General features: G+C 46.8%; 1 long non-coding RNA gene and 1 gene segment (V, D, J or C); one reads left to right on the forward strand and one right to left on the reverse strand.

Moving 5' to 3' along the window:
- The first annotated feature begins 830 nt into the window (after positions 1 to 830).
- LOC119244475 (immunoglobulin lambda variable 3-21-like) lies at positions 831 to 1,551 on the forward strand. The segment is given in 2 exon segments: positions 831 to 876; positions 1,244 to 1,551. Coding segments are annotated over 2 exon segments (354 nt in total).
- Positions 1,552 to 4,023: 2,472 nt separating this feature from the next.
- Positions 4,024 to 15,650, reverse strand: LOC119244476 (uncharacterized). Its single transcript, XR_008551754.1, has 3 exons — positions 15,468 to 15,650; positions 4,978 to 5,074; positions 4,024 to 4,199 (listed from the first exon to the last, which is right to left on the reverse strand). It is a non-coding gene; the product is annotated as an uncharacterized LOC119244476 (long non-coding RNA).
- Positions 15,651 to 22,419: the final 6,769 nt, after the last annotated feature.

Consider the following 22,419-nt stretch of genomic DNA (forward strand, 5'->3'; position numbering starts at 1 on the left):
CGAAAGTGCCGATGGCTCTGGTGATGGGTTCAGGTGTGTCCCTTCAACGATACTGAAGTTCTGTCAATGTGCACAAACACCTGTTCTCCCTGTGATGAGAAGCCCCTGTCCTGCCAGACACATCTGCTCTGCCTTCCCCAGATACGTGTTTGGCACACAGTGTTGCCTAATAAACATTTTCTGGCTGAATTGATTAAGAGTATTTTAACTTAATAAACTTCCCAGGCACCTAAAGGAATGGCTTATAATAATCACCCTTCGGATTGGCAGCCACCATGATGTGTATCCAGTATGTCTTGGCAGCACACAATTTGTCCTTGGTCTGGAGTGGACCTGGGGATACTGAGGCACAACACTATGACCTGTCCCTGAATAACAACAAGGACGGGAACTTACAGCATCTTAGTGACTCCATGTGTTCTTGCCTTGATGAATTTCATTTGACCTCTGCTACGCAGAAGCTGTATTCAGGGCTGGACCTGCACTGTCTAACCTGCTATTGTCCCCTGTAGAACAGGCTCGGTGATGCCGACACTTCACCTCTGAGCTCTGACAGCACCATTTCAGCCCAGGAGTAAATTCAGGACACATGGGAGGAGGAGATATTACCCACATTATCTGCAGGACCAGCTGGAGGAGGATCCTAAAGTTGGGAATTGGTTCTGCAGGAACCCTCCGCTCCCTGTGTCCATGGAGGCTGAGTCTTCTCTGAAACCACAGAGCCCTGGCTGATTTGCATACCCAGCAGCTCTCTCCAGCAAGTGGATAAGACAGGCCTGGGGGGAACCTGCCCAGCCTCAGCCTCAGGGAGTAGGATCAGGGACCCCACCATGGCCTGGACCCCTCTCCTCCTGGGCCTCCTGGCTCACTGCACAGGTACCTTACCCAGGCTCACTGTACCCCAGCCCCAGGGCTCTGGGACAAGCCTGGACATGACTCTGAGCTCAGCAGGGTCAGTCTGGGTGGGCAGGATGCTCTTGACTTTGTGCAGGATGGGGCTCAGGGGTGCTGAGACCCCCGGTGTATTCATGCTGCTCAGCAGCTTTGCCTGCACACAGAAATGGGGAGGGCATCACACGCTAAATGCTCCATCCATCTGCCATGCTGTGGGTCACTGGGACTGAGACTGGTGGAACTGGGCACCATGGGGGCCTGAGACATAGTAGCTGAGTCAAATTCATGCAGGGAGTTGGGGCAAATAGATCTTCCATCTTCCATCAACTTCTATTCCTCTCTCTTGCAGGCTCTGTGGTCTCCTACAAGCTGACTCAGCCACCCTCAGTGTCGGTGTCTCTGGGACAGACGGCCAGGATGACGTGTCAGGGAGACAACATTGGAAGTAAAATTGCTGACTGGTACCAACAGAAGCCAGGCCAGGCCCCTGTGCTGGTCATTTACAGTGATAACCAACGGCCCTCAGGGATCCCTGGCCGGTTCTCTGGCTCCAACTCGGGGAACACGGCCACCCTGACCATCAGCGGGACCCGGGCCGAGGACGAGGCTGACTATTACTGTGGGGTGTGGGACAGCAGCAGTGATCATCCACAGTGACACAGGGCCATGGGGAAGTGAGACACAAACTCTCCACCATCTGGGTAACACTCTCCTCCAGCCCCCGGGGGATGAGACTCAGCCATGAGCAGCTCTGACCCGGGTCCCCCAGATATGAGGTCCCCAGGATCCCCCCATTTCCCCACAAACCCCACGCAAGCTCTGCAGCCTGTGTCAGGAGTGTTGTAGGGCTCAGGGCCAGGCTGTCCCGATGTTTTCCGGACAAGGTTGTGAGCTGAGGAAACAGGGATGCATTGAAAGACAGAGGGAAGGAAACATTTGTTCCATGTGTTAAAAGAAAAAAATCAATGATTTAGGAAGTGCCCCAAATTTTTTAGTAAAATCGCATTTTGATGGTGAGCACCTCACTTAACAGTCAGGAAAGTGCCAGGAGGGACCTGATGCTGCCGCCTCCCTGACTCGGGCTGTTCTCTGTCCTCTGGACACCTGCACCCCCTCTCCGTGAGCGAGTGCCCCTGGGAAACGGCACCTGCCACAGTTTCTGTTTTCCTTATTGAACCACCGTTTCCAGACACAAACACCCTCCCCGTTATTAAACAGTCTGTGAGTTTGGACACAGCGCGCGTAGGGGTCGCGCGGCCACAGTCTCCACGCAGAACAGCACAAGCCCTCTCTGTCCTTCCCCGGCCCTGGGCGGTCACGCCTCTGCCCCAGCGCTGACGGTGCTGATCCCTGCCTGTCCCCGGAGTTGGGCCTTAGCGAAAAGTCATAAAATGGAATCACACGTGGGAGCTTTTATTTCTGCTTTCGTTCAGCATAAAGCATCTGAAATTCCTTTACGTTGCTGTGTGCACTGATAGTTCATTCTGTCTCCATGCTGAGAAGTTTCCAGAGAGGGATGAATACCAGTTTATTGACCATTCCCCATAATTAGCCTTTGTTCTCTGTCTACTTTCAACCTGGGCAATTTGAAACAAATCATATAGCATTTACTTGCAGGTTTTTGGTGGACATTGTTTTTATTTAGGTAAAAAGAAGGGAATTGCTGAGTCACATGGCAGATAAATGATTAACTCTCCAAGAAAACGCCAAATCGACTTCCAGTGTGGAAGCTGCTTTTGCACTTTCGTTACCACCAGCCACTGATAAGTCTTGCCGCTGTTCCGCATCCTCACACTTGCTAGAGATTTTCAGATTTTTTTTTTCTCCAAAACCTCGCTAGTAGGTCTGTACTGACATCTTGTTATTTTTCTAATATTCGTTTTCCTGCTGACTTACGGTGTTGAGTTCTATTCAAGTGTTTGTGTATTTTGTTTCTTACAGTGTTTGTTTTAAGTTGAAATTGTCCTGGTTTGTTTGTATTCATTGTGTGTGTGTGTGTGTGTGTGTGTGTTCAGGTTCTGTGACTATCAAATGACAAGCTCAACTCTCACCCCAGCAATGAAGCCCTAACACAGCTGCATCACCATGAGGATCCCCCATTCCCTTTCATAAGAACTTCCTCCCTCCTGCCCCTGAGTCTCCTCCTGTGCCTCAACCCTGACATCCTCTGATTTGTTCTCCTTTTTCACTTTCTTATGACGCTGTATAGAATTAAACAATAGAATCAGCTAATATGCTACATTTGGGAATGGCATTTCCCTTAGATGATTCCTCTATAGTCATCAAAATTATTGTTGCCTTAAGAATTCATTCCTTTCTATTTCTTATAATATCCCATGGTTCTGTTGCAAGATCATTGGTTTAACCACCACCCCAGGAGAGACAACTGGGGTGTCTTATGGACGGAGCACGGTGGACATTGTTGTCTGGGTCTTTTCTATGAACATGTTTTCCTTTTTATGAACTAAATACCCGAGTTCAATTTCTGGGTAGCCTACTCGTTACCAGACACATTTATAAAGAAACTGATGAACAGGAGCGGGAGGTAGAGGGTGCAAACCAGGAAGGGAAGAGCACAAGGGACTGTGGTGATGGTTCATGGGTGATCTGGTGTGGGGGGAATTTTATGAGGATTACACCTGATAGGAGAAATCAAACATTCTAAAAAATGAACAACAACGTAAAAATAAATAAATATTTTTTTTAAAAAAAGAAGAAACTGATAGACATGCCAGAGAGTTATCATGTCACATTCCTCCAGCCCACCTGAGGGATCCAGATGGTGCCATCCTGGCCAGCTCTTGTGTGGTCCCTCTACACATCAGACTTCCTGAAGGGTGCAGGGCGGGGTCTCAATGTGGTTTTATTTACATTTCTATAACAGCCAACATGAACCTCCTCCTGTGCCTTTTGCCAGCTCTGTGTCATCTTCTGGAATATTTGATCTTTCCAGGACAACGATGGCTTCTTGAGTGTGCGCTCTCCAGACACCGTCCATTTTCGGTTATTGGTGATATCACATCCTCTCCTAAAATGATTGCAAAAGAAATGATTTTACCTTTAATGAAATGCAAGTTATCAAACTATCTTTTACAAATCACAGTTTACCATGGAAATTCTTGCCTAGCACTAGAGTCTAATGAATTCTTTCTGGATTTTTCTCAAAAATATAAACCAATGAAAGTCCCATCTGATGGGGTCTCGCCAGTTTTGTGGATGGTGATGGAATCCGGAGTCTCACATGGTTGACCATGGTCCCCACACTCTGGCTTTAAGCGCAGCCCAGCCCGAATGTGTTATCCTCCCTAGAGAGGGATGAGAAGGGCACAAAATGAAGTGTCTTTGTATGGGGGGGGAGGTGGTGTTGTATGTGTGTGTGCTGTGTACACAGGGAACACTGTCTCACAAGTCACTGACAGATTAGAGTCTCTAGTACAGGTAATCTGACTGGGGTTCATGTCACATCTTCTATAAGCTGAGTATTTTTCTATCCTTAAGAGCCCATAGCAGGGCCTTCCCCAGTGGCGCAGCGGTTGAGCGCTGGGTCGCGAAGCTGCCCGCAGCCTCTGCAGCACTGGTTCGATCCCTGACTGCTCCCCGGCCACCAGAGGAGGGTCCCACATGGTGCGCAGACTCTCCAGCCGCCCGCTGCTCCCCTCAGCAGTGTACTTCGGTCCTTCTGCCTGTTCTCCTCCCCGCTCTGGCTCTGGTGAATTCTCTCACCCTCCCGCACTTCTGACTGTACCCAGTGCTTGTATAAATAAACAAATAAATAAATAACTCTTAAAAAAAAAAAAGAGCCCATAGCAGGCCACAGGAAGTAAGTGGATTAGCACTCTACCTGAGGATAAGAGAGGCCCTGATTGAACATCCCAAATGCAGGCTCAGAGACAGTTCCAGGGACATCTCCACCACAGCCTGCAGCCTAGCCCTGCACTCCTTGCTTATTATCTGCCCAGGTGCTGGCCTTAGGGATCAGCCCACACAAAAACTGGGCAGGAGGCTGGGCTTGACCTTCAGCTCAGTACAGGGGATGCAACAAGGGCTGTGCCCTCTGGGAATCACCCTCATCTTCACACTCACCTCTCTTCTCCTCTCCTCTTGCATGTTCAGTGGTCACTGCTGAGCTGAGTCAACCACAGGAAGTCTCTGTAGCCTTGGGAGATATGGTCACTATTACCTGCCAAGGAATAAACAGTTATGCTAGCTGGTACCAGCAGATGCCTGGCCAGGCACCTGTGCTGCTCATTGATAGTTTAGATGCCAGGCCTTCAGGTATCCCTGACCAATTCTCAGGCCCCAGCTCTGGGAGCACGGTCACCCTGACCATCACCTGGGCCCAGACGAGGACAGGCTGCCTACTACTGTCAGGTGTGGGATGAGGATAGCAATCAACCCACAGTGACACGGGGCCATGGAGAAGTGAGACACAAACCCTTCCTCATCTGGGTCACACTCTCCTGCAGCCTTAGGAGGATGGAGACACAGCCATGAGCAGCTCTGTCCCGGGTCCAGATCTGAGGTTCCGTTGCTCCCACTCCTACAGCTCCCAGGCAGCATCAGTACTGGGCAGATCAGGAGAAGTGAGACCACAGGACGAGGCTGCCATGTGCTTTCTTGACCTCAGCAGTTGTGGGCATTGAGGGCCCAGGTGGAAGGACTGAGGGGACAGAGAAGAGCAAGTGCAGAGAGAGACCTCGGGGCTGTGCTCAGATTCCCAAGAGCACTGGGGAGCCCAGGGGTGAGGGAGGAACAGGGTGGGCTGCAGGGATGCCTGCCCTGAGACACAGAGGGAGCTGCCGACGTCACTCACAGGCACGCACTTTCTCTGTCACATAAATATTGAACTGTTTCCAGTGATATACAGAATAAAGATACTTTAAAATGCTTAGAAATGAACACAGATCTCCAGTGGCACACAAGGAATCATTCACAATACCTGGCACTAATCAAAACCATCCTCTAGAGAATTATGGAAATATGGACCATAATTATACAGAAAATATCAATGATCCCAAACTGGTCTTGAAATTGTCCACTGTGTTTGTAGACAAAGAGACTAAATAAATGATTATGACTATTCCCATCAGTCTGTCTGTTTTGCTCCCCGCTCTGGCTCTGGTGAATTCTCTCACCCTCCCACACTTCTGACTATACCCAGTGCTTGTGTAAATAAATAATTTTTTTTTTTAAAAAAAGACATGTTACTGTCTAAAACAATATGCACTGACCATGTATGCTGAAATTTATAGTGTACAGAACAGTAAATTGCTGGATAATTACAGAAAATGAGTGAAAATAAATGATTTTTACATGGACTGTACACTCTATGTGACAGGATGTACATCACATAAATTAAATTGTGAACTATAATTATATGATGATTATAGTTAATAAGAAAAAAACAAGGGGAGGGAAAGTGGAATCATACAATTCAATCAAAAAGAAGCAGACAGAGGAAAATGCAAAAACAAAACATATGAGAAAATGAAATACCATAGAATATTTAAAATAATATTGTGGGCAACATGGCGGCGAGGAGACTCTGCGAGTAAGATCTCCCATTAAAAAAAGTTAATAGGGAGGAAAAGCGGCAGGTCCCAGTGAGAACTGGGACACGGAAGATAAACGGGTGACTCCAGCAAACTGCCCGAAGAAGAAAGTGGCCATAAAAGAGGACTAGAAGGGAGGGAAGCGCAGAACCCTGCTCCCCTCCCCCGCCCACAGAGTAGGCACACTCTGACCAGCAGAGAGGAGGGAAAAAAAAAAAAAAAACAAACTAAAACGACCAACAAGAACAAACTATGCAGCAAGCGGGACTGTGAGTGGAAAGGAACTATTTCAGCCACCACACCCCGTGAACGGGAGCTGTGGAGAATCCTGCAGGATTCGCCACGGAGGTGAGCTCCAGGCGCCATTAAAGAGAGACCCCGCCCCCCAGGAGGAGGCCAGCACCAGCACACAGCCCAAGGCCGCCCGGTAAGCTTGCTCGAAAAGCTGCGCACTGGAAAAGCAAATGCGGATAGGAATCGGGATCGCGCAGAAAAGCAGTGCGGTTGAAAAGCAAACGCGGATCCGGATCGCAGCTGCCCAGGTCCCCGCGCCTGCAACTTAGGCTTGCGGGGAGATGCGCGGAGGCCCTCACTGAGTGAGCAGGAACCAGGCGCCCAGGCACGGGAGCGGGATTCTAAAGGCGCCATTCCCGCACCACTGAACTGGTCTACAGCCCGCGTCCTGGAACTGAGGGCTTTGGAACTGAGACCCGGGGCACGAAATTAGGGGCGTGGGTTCCCCACGATGGTGGGGCACAAGGCAGACACATCACCCCAAAGCCGTTGAGGTTTACCCTACCATTCCCGCTCTGTTCCCTGTCCCACTGGGTGGAAAATCAGCTCCCCAAGAGCTCTAGGAGAGATCTCTGGCCCCACCTAGTGACTTGAAACCAGCAGAGGCTCCTGGAGGAGCCAGTGGCCAGCTGGGGAGTTAGCCCACGCCGGGCCCCTTCCGAACAAGTAGTCTGAGCCCACAGGGGGAGCGAGCACCCACAGCCGGGGCAGACCAGGCGCGCAGAAGAGTGTGCCTGAGACCGGACGCGCAGGGAGTGTGTCCCACATCACCATTTTAGAACAGGGACATTTCTTCAGTAAAGACTACCTACAGAAGGCTTCCTCAGGAGCCAGAGGTGAGCGGGGGAAGTTCGCCCATGCCAGACCCCCTCTAGCCTGCAGTCCAAGCCCAGAGGGGGAGCAGGAACTCACCGCCGGGGCAGACCAGGCGCACAGGGGAGTGTGTCCCCACATCGGCATTTTAGAACAGGGACCTTTCTCCAGTAAAGACTGCTTGAAACTGACATATGGCTCCTGGAGGAACCAGAGGGGAGCAGAGAAGCTCACCCAAGATGCCGGCCAGTCCCAACAACACAGTGTCCCAACGCATACGGCAAATTAGAAAACAGACAGTAGGGAGTAGAAGAACCACACGCAACCTAGCAACTCCCCAGGGAAAAAGCACACCACAAAAAGAAAACCAGACCCCAGATTGCAACGACAGTAACTTGGAAAAACTTCTGAGCCTTCCAGAAAGAGAATTTAAAATTGCCGTGATTAAAAAACTGACAGAAGTCATAAAGGAAAACAATGATAAGGGAAAAATAATTAATGATCAGAAGAATGAAATTGAGTCCCTAAAGAGGGAAAACAATGGTCAGAAGAATGAAATTGAGTCCCTAAAGAGGGAAGTAAAAGAAATGCAGGAGATCAAAGAATTAATGGAAGAACTAAAGAATTCTGGGAAAAGCAATGAAAGCAGAATAGATGAAATGGAAGAACGAATAAGTACTCTTGAAGACACAGAAATAAAAAGAACCAAAACAGAAAAGGAAAAAGAAGTACGAAGGAAAAAGAACGAAGAAAGACTTCGGGAACTATCTGACTCCATGAGGAAAGGAAATATAAGAGTTACAGGAATACCAGAAGGAGAGGAGAGAGATGTAGGAACAGAGAAAATATTTAAAGAGATAATTGAAGAGAACTTCCCAAATGTGAAGAAGGAGCTGAAAATTGATATACAAGAATCAAGAAGAACACCAAACGTCCACGACGAAAGGAAAAATACAGCAAGACACATAATAGTAAAGCTCCCAAGAATCCAGGACAAGGAAAAAATAATGAAGCTGGCAAGAGGGAAGAAACAGATAACATTCAAAGGAAAGCCAATCAGGCTGACATCAGACTTCTCCGAAGAAACACTATGGGCAAGGAGAGAGTGGAGGGACATAGTCAACAGACTCCAAGAAAACAGATGCCAACAAAGAATACTCTATCCCGCAAAGCTCTCCTTCCTCTTTGAAGAAAGAATATGGACCTTCCCAGACAAACAGAAACTTCATTACAACTAAACCCCCACTCCAAAAAATACTACAAGGAGTCCTAAAGCCAGAACCTCAGAGGGACGAATAACAATGAAAGAAGGCCAAAAAAAAAAAGTTATTAAAAGAATAAATAAATAAAATCAAAGGAAAGACAAACACAATGGCATATACAGATGCTAACATATCAATATTAACTCTTAATGTAAATGGACTAAACTCTTCAATAAAAAGACACAGAGTTGCAGCCTGGATTAAGAAACAAAACCCAACCTTTTGCTGTCTCCAGGAAACACATTTAGCTACAAAAGATAAAAATAGGCTCAAAGTTAAAGGATGGAAAACAATCCTACAAGCAAATGGACCACAAAAGAAAGCAGGAACAGCTATACTTATATCAGATAAAACAGATTTCAAACTCAAAAAGATAAAAAGAGACCCCAATGGTCACTACATTATGATCAAGGGGACAATACTTCAAGAAGAAATAACACTCATTAACATATACTCACCAAACGAAGGAGCACCAAAATATATCAGACAACTGTTGTCCTCTCTGAAAACAGACATCAGAGAAAACACATACGTAGTGGGAGACTTCAACACACCACTATCAACAATGGATAGATCAACAAGACAAAAAATAAGTAAAGAAACCAAAGCTCTAAATAAGGACCTAGAACAATTGGGCTTAACAGACATCTATAGAACACTAAACCCCCAAAAAACGGAGTACACATTTTTCTCAAGCGCACACGGATCATTCTCCAGGATCGATCACATACTGGGGCACAAGACAAACGTCAACAGATACACCAAGATTGAAATCATATCAGCCATCTTTTCTGACCATGAAGGCATCAAACTAGAAATAAACCATAAAAAGAAGGCAAGGAACTTTCCTACCTCATGGAGATTAAAAACCACACTACTGGAAGACCACTGGACTAATGAGGAGATCAAAGAAGAAATTAAAAAATTCTTTGAATTGAACGACAAGGAGGACACCAATATCCTAAATGTATGGGATGCAGCAAAAGCAGTAATAAGAGGAAAATATATAGCAATAGAAGCTCACATCAAGAAACAAGAAAGAACTCAAAGAAACAACCTAATCTCGAAGCTCAAAGATCTAGAAAAAGAACAACAAAAAAACCCAAAACCAGTAGAAGAAAAGAAATAATAAAAACCAAAGCAGAAATAAATGAAATTGAAACTAAAAAAACAATCCAAAAGATCAATGAAACCAAGAGCTGGTTCTTTGAAAAAATCAATAAAATAGACAAACCCCTAGCCAGGCTCACAAAGGAAAAAAGGGAGAAAGCACAAATAAACAGGATCATCAATGAAAGAGGAGAAATCACAACGGACACAGCAGAAATCAAAAGAATAATCAGTAACTACTATGAACAGTTATATGGAAACAAGTTTAACAATCTAGAGGAGATGGACAAATTCCTACAACTCTACAATCACCCAAAGCTAGATAAAGAAGAAATAGAACACCTAAACAGACCAATTACAAGCAGCGAAATTGAAATGGTAATCAAAAACCTTCCCAAAAACAAAAGCCCAGGACCTGATGGATTTACAAATGAATTCTACCAAACATTCAGAGACGAATTAGTGCCTATCCTTCACAAAATCTTCCAAAAAATTGAGAAGGAAGGGACAATACCAAACACGTTCTATGAAGCCAACATTACACTAATACCAAAACCGAACAAGGACAACACAAAAAAGGAAAACTACAGGCCAATTTCCCTAATGAACACTGATGCAAAAATCCTCAATAAAATTTTAGCTATCAGAATCCAACAATGTATCCATAAGATAATCCACCACTACCAAGTAGGATTCATTCCAGGGACACAAGGATGGTTTAACATCCGAAAATCAATCAATGTTATCCAACACATCAACAAAAAGAAATATAAAAACCATATGATAATATCAATAGATGCTGAGAAAGCTTTTGACAAAGTGCAACACCCATTCATGACAAAAGCCCTTGAAATTCTTGGGATACAAGGAACATAACTCAACATCATAAAGGCCATCTATGACAAGCCAACAGCCAGTATCATTCTCAATGGTGAAAAGCTGAAAGCAATTCCATTAAGATCTGGAACAAGACAAGGATGTCCACTCTCACCACTGCTTTTCAATATAATACTGGAAGTCCTAGCCAGAGCAATAAGACAAGAGAAAGACATCCAAGGAATCCAAATAGGAAAAGAAGAAGTCAAACTATCACTATTTGCAGATGATATGATAATATACATAGAGAACCCCAAAAACTCCACAGAAAAACTAATTCAACTCATCAATCAGTTCAGTAAAGTGGCAGGATACAAAATCAACATGCAAAAGTCAGTAGCCTTCCTATACACAAACAATAAATCTGAAGAAGAAGAAATCAAAAACCATCCCTTTTATTATCAAACAAAAAAAATCAAATATTTGGGAATAAATCTAACAAAAGAGGTAAAGGACCTATACAAAGAAAACTATAAACACTGTTAAAAGAAATAGAAGAAGACACAAAGAAATGGAAAGACATCCCCTGCTCATGGATTGGAAGAATAAACATTATTAAAATGGCCATCCTTCCAAAAGCAATATACAGATTTAATGCTATTCCAATCAAAATTTCAATGTCATTCTTCAAAGAAATAGAACAATTATTGATGAAATTCATATGGAATCACAAAAACCCCGAATAGCCAAAGCTCTCCTGAAAAAAAAAAGAAGGGAATGGAGGCATCACACTCCCAGACTTCAAACTATACTACAAAGCCATAATCATCAAAACTGCATGGTATTGGAACAAGAACAGACACTCAGACCAATGGAATCGAATAGAAAATCCAGAAATAAACCCACAGATTTATGGTCAACTAATTTTTGACAAAGGAGCAAAGACTATGCATTGGAGCAAAGAAAGTTTGTTCAATAAATGGTGCTGGGAAAACTGGGTCGCTATATGCAAAAGAATGAAGCTTGACCACTACCTCACACCATACACAAAAATCAACTCAAAATGGATTAAAAAACTAGACATAAGACCGGAAACCATAAAATACATAGAAGGAAATATAGGCGAAACACTACGTGATTTGCACATCAAAGACATCTTTACAGACACATCACCCAAAGCAGTGATAGTGAAGGCAAAGATCAACAGCTGGGACTACATCAAATTAAAGAGCTTCTGCACAGCAAAAGAGACAATAACAAAAACAAAGAGAAACCCCACCAACTGGGAGAACATTTTTGCACCCAACACTAATGATAAAGGACTGATCACAAACATCTGCAAAGAGCTGATGAGACTCAACAACAACAAAGAAAATAATCCAGTCAAAAAATGGGCAGAAGAGCTAAAAAGAAACTTCTCTGAAGAGGAAATGCAAATGGCCAACAGGCATATGAAAAAATGTTCAACATCACTAGTTATCAGGGAAATGCAAATCAAAACTACCATGAGATACCATCTTACACCAGTGAGAATGGCACATATTAAAAAAACTAGCAACAACAAATGTTGGCGAGGTTGTGGAGAAAAAGGAACTCTCCTGCACTGTTGGTGGAATGAAAACTGGTCCAACCACTGTGGAAAGCTGTGTGGAGATTTCTGGACCTACTAAACATAGAGCTTCCATATGATCCAGCAATTCCACTCCTAGGTATTTACCCAAAGGACACAGAAACATCAATTCCAAAGAACACCTGCACCCCTATGTTTATAGCAGCACTGTTTACAATAGCTAAGCTTTGGAAACAACCCAAATGCCCAAAAATAGATGACTGGATCAAGAAGATGTGGTACATATATACCATGGAATATTACTCAGCATTCAAAAAAGATAAACACATGCAATTTGCAGCAACATGGATGGCGCTGGAAGGGATCATGCTCAGCGAAATAAGCCAAAAAGAAAAAGAAAAATACCGGATGGTCTCACTCATAGCAGGAATCTAGAAAACTTAAATAAGGGACCAGGAAAATGAATAACTATAAGAAAGTGAAAATCAAAATCAACAAAAAACTATGAACCAGAGACACTTTTAGGGGGCGGGGGCGGGAGGGAGGGATTGGGGTCAGAATGGGGGGTTTGCAATTGTATGGGGAATATAAAAATAAAATTTATTATTTAAAAAAATAAAATAAAAAATAAATAATATTGTGGCGTGTTTAAAAAATACCTATACACATTTAAAATATATCAATGCCCAGGCCTCCCTGGTGGCAAAAGGTGTTAAGACGCAACCTATGCAGCTACCCACAGCCACTGAAGCTCAACTTCCATCCCCCAACAGGGAGCTACCCACATGGCGCAGCAGACCTCTCCTGACTCCCCCGCTGCTCCCCTCAGCAGTGTATTTGGTCAATCTGCCTGTTGTGTTCACCACTCTGTCTCTGGTGAGTACTTTCATCCCTCACATTTCTGGCCACACCACAGTACTTGTATGCATAAATAATAAATAATTTTTTTAATATAAATATATATATATATGTCAATGACCACTTTCGTTGTAAATAATCAAAATATCACAATTAAGAGCAGAGACTATCCTCCCTGGTGGCGCAGATGTTGAGCGCTGGGTTGCGAAGCTGCCTACAGCCTCTGCAGTGCTGGTTCAATCCCTGGCCACCAGGTAAAGGTCCCACATGGTGCACAGACCTCTCCTGGCGCCAGCTGCTCCCCTCAGCAATGTACTTCATCCATCTGCCTGTTCTGCTCTGGTGAATTCTCTCACTCTCCCGCACTTCTGACTGTACCCAGTGCTTGTATAAATAAATAAATAAATCTTAAAAAAAAAAAAAGAGCAGAGGCTATCAATTGAATTGAAAAGCTACGCCAAAGAATGGGCTGTCAAGAATATACCAACAGTAAATACAAAGTCAAAAATCTTAGCGCCAGTTCAGACTAGGCTGAGGTAGAAACCCTTCAACACAAACTCTGAAAAACACATAGTGATAAAAACACTGGTAAATACTCACGAATAGTGACGTTAGAGTTAATTTGAATTTCAGATTAAGAAATACCAGGAGCTCCTGGTGATAATCAACCTCCCCTTGCTGTGGAAGGGAGGTTTCCACTGGAATCTGAGGTGACATGAAGGCAGGAGCCTCTAGAGCATCAGGCAGGTTCCAGAGTTTTCAATTTTGCAAATGAACAAATCACCCAGGCTAGGGCACATAACCTGTTGTATGTGCTTCAAAAATTTGATGTGCCCTGCACCCCTATGACAATATTCTATCTTGCTGCGCTCTGCCAGGAGGTCAGGGCATCACAGCTGGCACAGGGGAGGGCTGGAATCTGTTCAAAACTGTCTCCTTGGACAGGGGCTCTGGGGTGACTAGCAAGGAGGTTCCTGAGATGAGCTCTCCTCCACCAGCAGGGGACAACAGAGCTGCAGGCAGGTGCCCCAAGACAAAGTGGGCTGCCCTGGAGGGAGACCAACCTGCCCAGTGGGAGACCAACTTGTCCTGGGGACTGGGAACCAGAACAGCTTCAGCAGAACTCAGCCCATCCAGGCCTTCCCCCAGGTTGAAGTGACCATATTCTGAGGGTGAGAATCACAGTGTGCTGCCAGGACACTGATGGGACAAGAGTCCAGAAGGCATCACTGGGAAATGCAGCCATAGTTCCTGTGCCCAGGGAGCTGACCCTCTCTGCTGGCATATCAGGGACACCCTCACTACTGCCCACTGCACCACCTCTCCCTCCTCCAGCTGACTGTGAGCTCGGGCTATACCTAAATTGCTCAGGATATCAGGAGGGGCAGGCCTGATTCTCAGGACACCCTGGGCCCTGAATGGAGATCTGTGGCCTCAGTTAAGAGACCCTCTCCAGAGTGAAGTGGATTCTCCCTTCTCTGGTCACAGTCTGGTCACCAGGGCTGTCCCTGGTCATTGAGTTAAGGATCTACGTGTCCTGACCATTCAGTCCCCTGAGCTCTTCCTCTGTGCAAAGACCATGACCCTGGTGGCCTTCAGAGACCATGGAGCCTAAATAGGGTTTCTTAGCCAGGTCTGGATTTCAAAAGTTTCACATCTTATATAAAACAGTAGTGAAATCCTAATTTGGCCGCTCACATAGTGTGAACTCTGTCCCCACATCTCCGTCCTCAAGTCTGCAAAGTCTACCCCACGTGTGTTCTCCTCACTAGAGAGAGTGATGAGGGTTGTCCCAAAGCAGAGGGTGGTCCCAGGTACATAGGGAAGAGTGTGTGTGTGTGTGTGTGTGTGTGTGTGTGTGTGTGTGTGAGAGAGAGAGAGAGAGAGAGAGAGAGAGAGAGAGCAAGTGTGAGAGAGTGTTGTTTCCACAGGTCTTAGAATATCTAGTACAGACCAGGCACTTGGTTGCACTTCAGGTTTTCTATGGGTTGAGCTCTGTCTGTTCCTCAGGGGCCCAGCAAGGCCACAGGGAGGTAGGAAGTAGATTTGCATGCCACCCGAGGATAAGAGAGGCCCTGAGCACCCATCCCAGCTGCAGGCTTAGAAGCTGATCCTGCTACATCTGCACCATGGCCTGGAGCCCTCTCCTGCTCCCCCTCCTCATTATCTGCACAGGTGCTGGCTCTAGGGATCAGCCCACACAGACACCAGGGAGCAGCCTGGCCTGACCTTCAGCTCAGCACAGGGGATGCAGCAGGGGCTGTGCCCTCTGGGAATGACCCTCATCCTCACACTCACCTCTCTTCTCCTCTCCTCTTGCAGGTTCAGTGGTCACAGCTGAGCCGAGTCAACCACAGTCAGTCTCTGTGGCCTTGGGACAGACGGCCACGATCACCTGCCAAGGAATATCCAATTATGCTAGCTGGCACCAGCAGAAGCCTGGCCAGGCCCCTGTGATGCTTGTTCATGCTAATGGTGTCAGGCCATCAGGGATCCCTGCCCGATTCTCAGGTTCCAGCTCAAGGAGCATGGCCACCCTGACCATCAGTGGGGCCCAGGCTGAGGATGAGGCTGACTATTTCTGCCTGTCACCAGACAGCAGTTATACTCATCCCACAGTGACATGGGCACATGGGGAAGTGAGACAAAAACCCCTTCCTCGTCTGGGTCACACTCTCCTCCAGACCTAGGAGGATGAGACACAGGCAAGAGGAGGAGACCCGGGTCCCTAGTCCTTTGCCCCACCCCAGCTCTCGGGCATTCTCTGCAGAGGTGAGTCCTGAGTGGATTTGGGACTGCAGGAAGGGGCTCCAGGTGTTTCCCTGACCACAGAGTTGTGGGGATTGAGGACCAAGGTGGAAAGACTGAGAGGGCAGAGCACGAGGAAGTGCAGAGACAGCTCTGGAGTTGAGCAAAGATTCTAAAGCACAGATGAGCACAGGGGTGAGGGAGGAAGAGGATGGGCAGGAGGAATATCCTCCCTGAGACATCAGAGGGAGTTTCTTGTATGGAGTGTGCACACACACACGAAAACACACACATGCACGGGAACACACTGGCACACACACACGCACCTGCACACACACAAGCACACACAGTCATATTTGCTTCTTCCCTGGTCAGAAGAAACAGATCCTAGTAAGGCATTGGTAGCCTGTCAGGAGGACTTTGCTCACTAGTAGGGAAATTTGTCCAAACTTTAGGCTGATCTGGTGCCTCAGAAGGGTGTAAGAAAGCAAATTGAGAGCAAGGACTGAATGTGTCCAGGGAATTTACAGAATCAAAATGTAAGGAAAAAAAAAAGACAATAATGACAGGTCCCCAGTATCTAGGACAGGACACTGCATAAATTTTGGCATTTATCAAAAACTTTCTGTGAAGATTTAGGAATACACTAGCCCTGATAATACAAACCTCAATGAGCCCATCCTGACAGTGAAATTTTCTGGATGTCATGTATCAGAATCCTCATGACAGTGATGCAGCACGTGATGGTCAGAAAATGGTGAACTTCTAAATGAGAAAAACCCTGAGCACCTGTCCCTGCAGCTGCTCTCACAGGCGCCAGGGGAGTGGCAGGTCCCATGAAGCAGGGCTCATGTGGGGAAGGACAGCTCCACTCTCCACGCATATCCGGGTACAGAGGCTCCAGCAATGAGGGAATGTTGCAACACGTGTCTACACTGACCCCTGCTCAAAGACAAGACATTCAATACAATGACACATTTCAACATCGTGTCAACACCCATTCCTTTCATCAGTGAAAGGAATGACAAGTGAATTACTTGTGAATTACTTCTATTGTGGTGCAGAATCCCTTTCAGAGAGAAGGTCAATCCTGTAAATCTCATGAAAAATTATTTTGGAATTGATCTACATGGTGGCTGATCATCAGGAAATGTCCCTGAAGTCAGATGACTTGTCCTTCTTCATAGAGAGATCTTTTCCAAGTTCCCAAGCACAGGTTGTTTAGGAAAGACCGTTCTCCCCAGATGGTGCTAACAACTGGCCACACGCTGCACTGAGACCCAGAAGGGAACGTTGAGGACTGGCCCTGAGGAGCCAGCAATCCCTGGAGACTCTGAGGGGCACCTAGAGGGGAGAAAGCATCAGGGGAAGGCTTTGTGGTGTGTTAAGCTGGGAACAGGATGGACAGGCATGAGGTCTGTGGCCCTGTCCAGTGGTAGTCACCTCTTTACACACAACTGGGAGGGGAAGAATACCAGGAGTGTCTATGCCCAGGGGCACAGGAGCCTCTCAGGGAGTCCAGGTGCAGAGTGTCAGCATGTGTCAGTGAGTCACATTGTACATTTTCAGCAGAAGGAGACTGAGTTCAAATATATTTGTTCAGGACTTTAGGGGAAAGTGCTCCTGGGCTTACCTGACTGTCCTCCAAGGCAGAGACCTTGACCTCATTGGAAAGGATCCTCATCCTAAAATATCAGGAAAGGAGCCTGACACGTGGAGCCTGACCAAGGTCTCAGGTCCCCTTGTCCTGTCAGAGAGAGCAGACAAGGGTCCCCACAATTGTGCACAGATATTTGACAGGGAATCGGATTCTAGCTCTGCGAGCATCTGAGTGTTCACTGCATAGACGCAGGGAGGACAGACTCCTGAATAGAGAAGCTGGGTCCTGAAAGGACGGGCCAAGAGGCTTGGCATGAGGGAAGGAGGAAAACATGATGCCCAGTGAGGGGAGGGCAAGTGGGTGAACAATGGGCTCTGAGTGGGAATTCTAGTCTACCCTATGCTTCTTGGGTATTTAGAGAAAGTCACTTACCCTCATCAGTTTCCTCTTTTAGTAAATGGAAGCAGAAGGTTATTCTGAGTGTCTGTTGTGGGGCCCATGTCACACTCACCCAGGGCCTGGTCTCCATCAGGGTCAGAAGCAGTCATGCTGGTGACTGTCAGCACATGCAGGATGACATTCATTCTGGGCACCAGGGGGCGTTGTGGTCCTGGCTTGGGGCTACAAATCAGTCCAGACACTGGGCTATGCTCAAGTGCACTGGGCATGACTGATGGTCCCCTTGAAGACACTTCTGTTGTACAACCAGCTCCCACAATGTCCCACACCTGTTCTTCTGACATCAGGAAATCAGCATCTTGACACCCATTGGCTCAGGACCAAGACAAGACAGAGACACACACCCTGGGGACTGGAGAGTGATTTCCATTGGCTGTCCCGCATCATTGAACTACAGACAGAGAGAGTAACACAGAAGCATGGAGAGGCCAGTGCAGATGGGCAGCCTCAGGGCAGAGCTCCTGGAATCCTCCACCATGGCTTGGGTATCCTTCTACCTTCTGCCCGTCATGGTCTTCACACATCAGAGTAGCCCAGACACTCAGGGTTCCCCCTCCTCAGTATTTCCCACCCTGCACAGTCCTTAGGGCTGTCTCCCCATTGTCATTCAGCATGGTTCTTGCATTTTCTGTTCCAGGTCTCTGTGCTGGGCCTGTGCTGACCCAGCCCCCTTCTGTATCTGCCTCCCTGAGACCCTCAGTGAAACTCACCTGCACCCTGAACAGAGAGTTTAGTACCTTCCGCATTGCATGGTGTCAACAGCTGCCAGGGAGGGTCCCAGGGAATGTGATGTATCTTAGGAGTGATGGAGGCCACAGCAAAGGAGAGGGGATTCCTGATCACCTCTCAGGCTCTGCCTCAGGGGCTGACTGCTACTTGACCATCTCCAACATCCAGTCTGAGGACGAGGCTGAATATCACTGTAGTGCTGACTTTAATACAGGGCCATATGGTGACACCACAGTGACACAAAGGGGAAGTGAGGCCAAAAAGTCCCTCCCCAGGGCTCTTCCCCACATGGTCAGGGTGAGCTACTCCCTATTTCACGGCAGGACCCTAAGAATTTTACTCTTCTCCTTCAACCCTGTGGTCCTGACCTTCTCCCCAGACAGCAGGATGGAGAGGGACACGGGTCATCATTGAGGTCACTTTGACAACACAGCATCTGTGTCCTCCCTCAGGCCTGTGGGGTGATTGATAATGAATGCCGCTTCAGTGTAGGGAAAGTGGTTTAATTGATCACCAGATGAGAAGGCAGCAGACTCATGTCTGAGAGACAACCGTGCTGCTCCTTGGCAGAGTACAGGGGTAGTCACACAAAGGGAAAATGAGGAGAGACAGGAAGGGTCTGCAAAGGGGAGGGGGAAGGGGTTGGCACAGAGACAGGTGGGCACAGCTTGCTTTTTTACCTGCTGTATTCCTTGGAATGCAAGAAGACAAATTGGCAAACAAGGGGAGAATTGCAAGAAATATGGGAAAGACAAACTTGATACTGCTTATCTGAGAGACTGGTCATTTGCACCTGCATCATGATGCTGGGAGAGTCAGGAAGTGCAGGGGCCTTGCTGCCCCAACCAGCTAAGAAATTGGTAAACAAAAGAAAAGGCCTCACACCATGGGGCTGAAGATTTCCAAGGTCCTCACACTCTGGGGCTGAAGATTAAGCTGTAACCTATAAGCCCTTTGTTTTTTTTTTTCTTGGTCATGTAAGAAAAAACTTCTCAGAAAGTACATTGGGCAATAACTTATTCGTATAGAATACTGTAAGTAAATGGCACAAAGAAATACCTGCTTAAAAATTAAACACTGTAAATCTGGCCTGCTTTACAATGCGAAATAATTTGTTATACATGAACATGCCTGACAAGTAACCCAGGACAACGACCACAGTAATTCCTTCTTTTGCCTTTTTTTAGAAGTTTCTTAGGAAAATTTTTTTTTAATGATCTATGAAGTTAATAGTGTTTAGAAGTTTCTAGGTAGAAACCCTGTTAGCTGATAACTAGGAAGCAGTTGGTCTCCGGCTGAAGGCCACATACATGGAGGAGTCTTTTGATGCTTAGGCTTTAGCTGATAGGAGTGTGCCGACGGCTATCAGCTGTCTTAGGTAATTGACTAAGCTGAAATACTGAGTTTTAGTGTAAGGTTTAGTTTTTTGTCTATTAACCTTGAAGGTTGCCTTCTTGCTGAGAGCACGTAGGAGCCAAAAGTCTATGTGAAAAGAATGCACTGATTGTTTCTGCTTTGCTTCCGTGCATGTGATGTCATCTCACCGCTTGTTTTAATGTATAAATAAAGACCAGTGAGACCCTCAGCAGGAGATACTAACACAAGACATTGTGAGTTGGTCTGCCTCATTCCTCAATTGTGCAAATGCCATCCCATCCTTCAGGAACCCGTGACACCCAGTTTGCCGAGGCTGGCTCCCGGCAAGGAGGGATCCACACCCTGAGAGATAGCCCAACTTGTTCATGCTTATCTTAGAGACTGTTCATTTGTAACTGCATCATGATGCTGGGAGGGACAGGAAGGATCTGTTATGGATCAGCCCCAGTACAAAATGGATTGCCTGGCTGTGGGTCCTCACCCGCGCGCTTAAAAGGGACTTATTAATACTCCACTGCGGCACACACAAAAAGGTTAATAAAAGGTTTATTTACAAGGGAAGGGGGAATGAGGAAATGTAGAACTCAGGGAGAAAAGAGGGAAATAAAGTCTTTAATGCGCCCTACCCGATCAACTGACCTGGAATCCCAAATGGCACTCCGAGAGCTGGCGGTGAGCCAAGAGCCTTGAAGCCAAGAGTCGAGAGCCCGTGACTCCAAGGCCCACGTGTCTGTTTTTTATACCCAACCTGGCTGCTTAACTCCACCCTCAGGTCCCTGCAACCTTCCCTTTGGTGGTGACAGGATTAATCTTTCCCAATGTCCTGATGGCTTTGGTCTGGAGTGGGGGTGGAGTCCACAAAGTCTATATGGAATTAGCTCAGGACAACCTTTCCCCCTAACAGATCCACACCCTGAGAGATGCCAGGTGATGACTTTAAGGACTGGCACGGTAAAGAGAAGAGCCAGGCCCGTTTCTAACAGGCAGAAACTTCATTGCACACTTGCACGAGTTTCAGGGACCCAGAGAGGGGGGTCAGTGAAATCCACCTGTTGTCAGGGTGAGGTTCGTTCTTATAGGGTAAGTAGAAGTTAGGCAGGAAAACTGGGCTGGCAGGGCAGGAAACAGGCTTAGGTGGAACAAAGTTGTTTTTCGTGGAGTCCAGTTTTGTTTCTCCTGATTATTGCTTCAGTTTTGGTTTGATGGAATCAGTGGTACTGGCTCAAGGCCATCATGTTTTTTTCTATGTGAACTTCCTCATTCCCGGCCTCTGCATCAAGATTTCAACGACCATGTCCCCGAGGGTCACAGCCCTGTGCCCACAGCTTGAATAGGAGAAGAGTCTGGAGTCTCAGAGTTTCAGGTAAATGTATGCAGGGAGGGTCCTACCACTTTTCTTAATGAGGTTCAGCAGAAAACATTTGATACCTGGGGAGGCTGGACTGAGACTTCTGAGCATCATGGAAGCTCCAGACTTAGGTCCAGTTGGGTATCGAGGAGCCTGTGAGGAGGTCTTCATCAGGACAAATAGGGGGCACACTAGGGTCTCTAATATGGTAGATTCTCAGCTGTTGGTGCATCAAATGGCTCCACATGTGCCCACAGGACTTTATAGGAAGTGACCAGGACATCTTCTGGGAGTCTAGCAGCAGGAATGGGGGAGAGTAGAGACTGATCTGGGAGAAATAGACCCCACCACATGTCATCTTGTGTGGGACCCACCTGAACTGCAATTGGTTGGTGGGGAGAAGATTACGGGACTCAGATTCTCCACAGCAGACATAAGGACTAAGTGACCCTGGTCTTTAGGACTGATGTGGGTTTGATCAGACGTGATTTGGCCTGGACCCACAATGACACATCCTGAGGGGAAAGTCCAGCTGATATCTGGGGCCTGGATGACTCCTACATGGGCAGATAGAATTGGGGGCTAGTGTCTGGGGAGGTGTGGAGGAGATGCAGAGGAACAGGAACTTGACGGACATCAGAGTTCAGTCCTGGCAGGGACTTATGACCTAGGACTGCAGAGTCATGGGGCTCACAGACCCTCTTCCATCCTCATCACCCCAATGTCGAGTTGTTCTTTGAGGAATTACACTGACTTTGTTCTAAACAAGATCACCAATGGAACCCTCTAGTAATGGGCCCCCTCCATCCTTCCATTGCAGGGGAGGGGTCGCAGCACTGCAGGCACATATGTCTACACCCTCCTACAATAAGCATCCACGCACTCCCAGGGCCTATGAGTTATAATTTGGAATAGAGTGACACAGTAGCCTTGTGTGCAGACACACAGAATGTAGAAGTGTTGATATGAATGTACAGGGGAGGCAGATG

This window comes from Talpa occidentalis, unplaced genomic scaffold, assembly GCF_014898055.3.
Source record: "Talpa occidentalis isolate TD23 unplaced genomic scaffold, MPIMG_talOcc4v2.1 talOcc4.14, whole genome shotgun sequence".
Taxonomy (NCBI): Eukaryota; Metazoa; Chordata; class Mammalia; order Eulipotyphla; family Talpidae; genus Talpa; species Talpa occidentalis.